General features: G+C 56.8%; 1 protein-coding gene across 1 annotated transcript in view; it reads right to left on the bottom strand.

The window, feature by feature from the left end:
* Nucleotides 1-6596, bottom strand: part of FGF3 (fibroblast growth factor 3) — a 14106-nt gene that overhangs the window by 2523 nt on the left and 4987 nt on the right. Inside the window, exons 3-4 of the mRNA XM_006893381.1 lie at nt 6379-6587; nt 3882-3985 (exon numbers count right to left, since the gene is read on the bottom strand). Of these exons, the coding sequence (XP_006893443.1) occupies nt 3882-3985; nt 6379-6587 (313 nt within the window). The remainder of the gene's footprint in view (nt 1-3881; nt 3986-6378; nt 6588-6596) is intronic.

The raw sequence follows: 6596 nt of genomic DNA, 5'->3' as shown, positions 1-6596 counted from the left end.
ATGGATGGATGATGGATGGATGATGGATGGATGGATGATGGATGGAGGATGGATGGATGGATGGATGGATGGATGGATGGATGGATGATGGATGGATGATGGATGGATGATGGATGGATGAGTGTATGATGGATGGATGGATGGATGGATGGGTGGATGATGGATGGATGGATGATGGATGGGTGGATGATGGATGGATGGATGATGGATGGATGATGGATGGATGGATGGATGATGGATGGATGGATGGATGGATGGGTGGATGGATGGATGGATGGATGATGGATGGATGGGTGGGTGGATGGATGGATGGATGGATGGGTGGATGGATGATGGATGGATGAGTGTATGATGGATGGATGATGGTCAGACATGTGAATAAATGTTGAGGATGGAAGATGAATGAAAAGATAGGTGGATGATAGGTGGGTGATTGATGGATCATGAATCATTGAATGACTGATGGGTGGATGACTGATGGCTCAGAATGGATGGAGGAATAGAAGAGTACATGAATGGACATTGATGAATGAGTGGATGGATACATATATGAGTAGATGACTAGGTAGAGGGATGAATGAGTGGATGATGGTTACATGGAGAGATGGACAAATGGATGAGCAGAGGGAGGGGTGAATAGACCAGAGGAGGGAGAAGCTGGAGGTCAGCAGTCCAGTTCCAAGGCTGCTGCTGTGTGAGAGGTGATGAGGGCCTGCATTAATGGCAGTAGCCTGGAGGTGAGGTGGAGAGTGGGCATAGACATGTGTGGGAAACATTCAGGAGATATGATCCAAGGACTTGAACATGGACTGACAAAAAAGGAAAGAGGTGTCTCCCAAGCCATGCAGCTGGACATGAGCTTGAGTAGAGGCTTCTTGTGGAGTGCCATCAAGTCGGAGCTGACTCAGCTGACTCTCCGGTGGGTTTTCAGAGACGCTAGCTCACATGGGCGCACGCTGCTCACCCTCCTCCCACAGCACAGCTGGTGCTCTCAAACCACACGCCTTTTGTGGGCAGCTCAAGTCCTCACCACTTGGCCACTAGAGCTCCCTGGAGCAGAGGCTGGTGGGACTGTGATTTAGCCTGGGGCAGAAGAGCCACCAAGCTCATTTAGATGTACTGCATTCTGCCTGAGCTCTCTGCTCCCCCTCACCTCACGACATCCAGGGGTTTCGTTCAGGTCAAGGAGGAGCTCACAGTTGGAGTTCAGGACCACTCAGCGTCTGGTGATAACAGGCCCCACAAGCATGGATAAGGAGGTCAAGCAAGAGTGGCAACTCAGACAGCCAAGAGGCAGACTGATAGGGTCTGTCTGAGCAGCACTTTACAAGAACAATACCTCCCAGGTCACCTGCAGGGCCGTGAGACTTTCACTGATGGTCATTTGAAGAATCCTGCCCAGCCTTCTCTGGCCTTTTCATTCCCTGATGAGACTGAGAGTCTCTTCCACTCCTTCCCCAAAGCCAAGGCAGTCAGCTCTGAGCAAAGGTAGCCACAGGTAGACCCTGGCCTGCTGCCATCCCCAGGTCGTGCTTTGTTCTGTCTCTCAAAGTCTGAGTCTGGGTTCCCAATGGGATGAGGCAACAGAGACCTCTGGCTTCTCTAGCAGAGTCAACCTTGCCACGTCCTTGATGACCAGACCTGCAGCATGACTGATGGCCAAGTAGACCTCCTCGCTGTATGTTAAATGACTAGCTGGGTGTATACATCTGTACATACATGCATGCATGGATGAATGGATGACAGATAAGATGAAGGAGTGTGTGGAGGGCAGATGGGTGGAAAGGTGGATGGACGGTGGGGCTGGTGAGTGGATTAGCTGAAGAATTGATGGTGAGTGGGTAGATGGATGGTTGTATAGAGGGTAGATGAATGGAAAGATAGATGGTGGGTGGGTGGGTGGGTGGATGGATGGATGGATGGATGGATGGTGGGTGAATGGATGGACGGACAGATGAATGGATGGATGGTGGGTTGGTGGATGGATGGGTGGAGGGGTGGATGGATGAATGGATGTATGTATGGATGGATGGTGGGTGGGTGCGTGGGTGGATGGACGGATGGATAGTTGGTGGATGGGTGGATGGATGTGTAGATAGAAGAGTGTATAGAGTGTGAGCTCTGGTGGCTTAATGATAAGAAGCTGCACTGCAATCCCAAAGGCACACAGTTCGAAGCCACCAGCTCTGTGGGAGAAGGACAGACAACCCCCTCTCATGCAGTTAACTGCCTTTGAAAACCCACTAGAGGGTCAGCTGTGGGTCAGTTATGACTCTATGGTGCATAACAACAACAACATAAAGGGTAGATGAAGGATGGATGGATGGTGGGTGAGTGGATGAGGAGTGGATGGTTGGATGAGTGGAAGGATGAGTGTATAGAGGGTAGATGAATGGACAGATGGACAGATGGGTGGGTGAGTGTGAGTGGATGGTCAGTAGACAGATGGGTAAGTAAGCAGGTGAGTGCATGAGTGGGTGGGTAAATGGATGATGTATATAGAGGATGGGTGGATGAACGGTGGGTGGGTAGATGGATGAATGTATGGATAGATGAATGGTGATGGGTAGGTGGGTGAGTGTAAAGAGGGTGGGTGGATGAATGGTGGGTGGGTGAGTAGATGGAGGATAGACAAACGGAAGGGTGAATGATGATGGGTGGGGGGTGAATGAGTAGGTGCATGATGGATAGGTAGGTGTAGGTGAGTGGTTGGGTCTCCTCTCCCTAAGAGATTAGAGCCATTTCAAGCATATCAACTAACTTCCCATCTCCCACCACCAGATCATGTGTCCTGGGACCTGGAAAGCCACACTATTCCCTCAAGGTAAGCTCAGACCCAGCTCTGGACAAAGGACATTTCCTTTAAAAACCCTTTGGAATTTAGAGACCGTGTAGAGGGTCCCTGTTCCTGGCTAAGGCTTCTGGCAAGGGGTGGCAGGGGTGGGAAGACGACTCTCGTCCAACCAGGGCATTTCCTGGAGCAAAAGAGCCCAAACCTCCCATGGGCCCAGCTTCAAAGAGGACTTTCCCGAAAGTGTCCCCAGCGCACTGCCCACTACCTGACTTCAAAGAGGACCAGGAATTTGGGTCTATTTCCCCTCCCAGCAAATGGGCCTGAATCGCGCAGTAACTGCCCGCACACAGTCCTCACAGCGTCGGCGAGGTTACGATGTGGCTGCAAACCCTCTTATTGCCCAAGGAGGTATCAGCTGAATTGCACGTAATAACTGGTAGAACACAGCAAATTTCCTAGTTGTATATATTTTGCTCCTTGTAGTCCAACCCCTCCACCCCTTGGAGGGGACACAGCCAACGCCCAGGGACTCACACGACCCTCTTTGCACAGAGGCCCCGGCTGAGCCCCAGACCCAGCAGTAAGATTGTGTGAGGCTGGCATGCGGGCACATTCACGCCTCCCTTCCCTTCCTCAGGAGAACGGGCTGCCTGCCCCATAGCTGGCCGCCCTCCTCTTCTCAAGCCCAGGAAAGCCCTGGCTGACTTGAGGGAAGAGATTTAAGCCAACCAGCACTCTCACATCACCTCAGGTTTCCTTTGGCCAGTCTACTTCTGGAGTCTGGAGGGCAGCCCTTCCTGTGTCCCGGGGAGCACAGTCTAGCCTGGCAGCACGTGAGATGAGAGTATGGACTTGTCTCACACACACACACACACACACACACACACACACACACACACTCTGCCTCCTCCAGGGCCCTGTCCAAGTGCCTCAGCTCGAAGCATGGATGTGAGTCACAGTGTCTGCAATGCTGGTCCCAGCTCGACCCTGCACAGCCCCTGCAGCTTCCCTGTCCCCTCTGTCCCCACCCCTGCAGCAAGGCCACCTCCCCAATGTCCACAGGGACAGGACAAAGGCCTGAACTCACAGAGGCGTAGAGGCGCCCTCTCCTATTCATGGCCAGGTAGCGCCCAGAGAAAAGCCCCCGGATGGCCACGACGCCCACCTCCACGGCTGTGAGCTCCAGGATGCCTGTGAAGGGAGAGTCGGGGAAAAGCTCACTCGTCCTGCCCCTGCACCCCCACTCGCCCCAGGCCGCACCCCACTCGCGGTTCAAACCCGCCCGCTGCTCCATGGGAGAAGGAGGGGCCATCTCCTCTCATTCAATTGACTGCCTCTGAGAACCCGTTGGAGGCTCAGCTGTGGGTTGGTTCCGGCACTATGGCACACAACAACAACAACAACCACCACCACGGCGCACTGGTGAAAACGGGAGTTCTAGTGGCCTAGTGGTAAGAAGCTGCGCTGCAATCCCAAAGGCATGTGGTTCGAATGCTCCACGGGAGAAGCATGCGCAATCTCCTCTCATGTGATTGACTGCCTCTGAAAACCCGCTGGAGGGTGAGCTAAAGGCCGGTTCTGACTTGACCACACAGCAACACTGAAAACGCTCAGTTGCTAACAAAAGGTCGGCAGTTCGGAGGAGGACGCATCGACTCCTATGGCCACTGCAGCCTTGGAAGCAGCCTTCTCTATGAGCTTTGTTCTTCACTCCAAGTTGAAAGGACTCCACCACAGCCAGCTTGGTTTTGTAGGTGGAGTCTCTCCCCCCACATGTGGCTTCGCCACCAGAGACGCTTGGTGCCTCGGGCTGAAATTCACCTCCAGAGGCCCATTCTGGAGTCTGAGCTTCAGGGTTCCCAGGTCAAAGGTTATCTGATAATAAATCCACTTGGTCACCACCCAGCTGTACCAGGCACTGGCCCGGCAGCTGTCCCTCTGGACACTGGTTGGCACTTGTGGCGTCCCAGGCTCACACAGGGACAGGTCACCCCTGCATTGGGCAGGACTTGCTGGCTTCAATGAAACCCCATCTTCCTGCGTCCCTTCTGGGCACAGAGCTCTCACTTTCTGAGGTTAGTAAGACCGGACAGGGCCATTGTCACAGGAGAGGTGCTCAGAAGGAACTGGGGGTGGGGGGCGTCCACCCCGCCCTGGCAGGAGACACCTCGTGGCGAGCTCCTGCTTTCAGCGCTTCTGAGAGGGCAGGCCCTAGTGCAGGGCTGCGGAAACCATCAGGGTGTGCTTGGGGAGGCAGACTGCGGGTCTCTCGCGCCAGTGCACAGAGCTGGGCTGGAGGACTGTGCGGCTGTCGCCTGAGGCTTCAGAAACTGCGCCCTTGGTTTCTGGGCCTCGCTTCACTTTCTGCAACCTATCCGTATTTCACCAAGGCGTTTGGACTCCCAGTGGAACCTGCAGCTCTCAGTGGGTCCCGGCTTTGGAGAGAGCGGGTGAGGGCACGCTGCAGGAGGGAACTTCCGGGAGACAATTAGTCCCCGCAGCTTGGGGCGTCGCCCGGGACTCCCCAAACACACCAGCGCAGCGCTGCAGCTTTCCTCCTCAAAACCACGGCTTCCGCCTCCCCTTGAAAGTGCTGCATCGCTTCCTGCGCCCAAAGCGCTGCATGTAACGGCAAAGGAGCCCAGTAGCCCAGGCCGCAATCCCGTGGTCCTCGTCCCGACCCTACCCGGCTGGGCTCGGTTCTCAAGCTTCCACGGAGCTGTGCTGCGTCCGGCGCCTGACGGTGCGCCCCGAGGCGAAGGCAGCCTCGAGGACGCAGCCTGGCTCCGTCCGAGTGAGAACGCGAAGATGCACGGACTGTGGCTGCCCACCCGGCCTGCAGGGTGGGGTGTCTCTGTGCCCCTAGTCTGAGGCAAAGCCCTATTCTTTCCTTTTCCTATCACCCTAACTCCTCACCCGGGATGCCCACTCTGCCTTTCGCTCAGCCGCCAAGGGCTGCGTCCGGAGAGGTGCTGACAGGAGGGTGGGGGGGGGGGGGGGGGGGCGGGGGGGAGCTGCCCGGTGCTGCGGCCACTGCCCTGGAGCCCAGAGCTGCCGGGCCTGCGAGTTCTGTGCAGAGACCTGGGCTGCCGCGAGCGGGACGGGCAGAGGGGACGGCTGGGCGCCCCGGGGTCGCCAGGAGGAGGAGACGTAGTAAAAAAAAATAAAGAGGATGATGAATGTCTTGTCCGGAGCCCTTTTTTTTCCCCGGCAAACTCAAAGGCTCACTTTTGTCCAAACCGTGGAACCCGGTGGAGCGAGAGCCCAGGCCACCTCCCGCGCGCCCCTCTGGTCACCACAAGGCACACTGTTCCCTCCGGTGCACCTCTGTGGCCACCACAAGGCACCCTCTTGCCTCCATCTCGCCTCAGGCACGAGGCCAGCCTGCCACCACAGTGCACAGCAGCTGAGTCCCTAGAACTGAGTCCCTACTCCCCTCCGACCAGAAGGCGCGCTGGTCTCGAAGAAGAGGGGAGACTAGGCGGCCGCTGGCATCTCCTGCGAAAAGCCTTTCCCTGGGGCACCCTCCTGGGGAGCCCCTCTGGGTGGGCACCCACCGCGGGACCCCGCGGGCCGGCACTCACTGTACGCGCTGTCCTCCAGGCTGCCGTTGACGCGGCCGCTCGGGTGCAGCTGCAGGTGGTACTTGGTGGCGCAGTAGAGCTTGCGGCGCCGGGGCGCCCCTCCGAGGTGCTCGTAGACGCCCCCGCGGCCGCCCGCATCACGCCGCAGCCGCGCTCCGGTGTCCGCCGCGGGCCAGCCGGGCTCCAGCAGGCTCAGCAGCAGGAGCCAGATCAGGGCC

The sequence above is a fragment of the Elephantulus edwardii genome, unplaced genomic scaffold (genome assembly GCF_000299155.1).
Source record: "Elephantulus edwardii isolate Elephantulus edwardi_28Jun2011 unplaced genomic scaffold, EleEdw1.0 scaffold00126, whole genome shotgun sequence".
NCBI lineage: Eukaryota > Metazoa > Chordata > Mammalia > Macroscelidea > Macroscelididae > Elephantulus > Elephantulus edwardii.
This window is presented reverse-complemented; position numbering and strand designations above follow the sequence as displayed.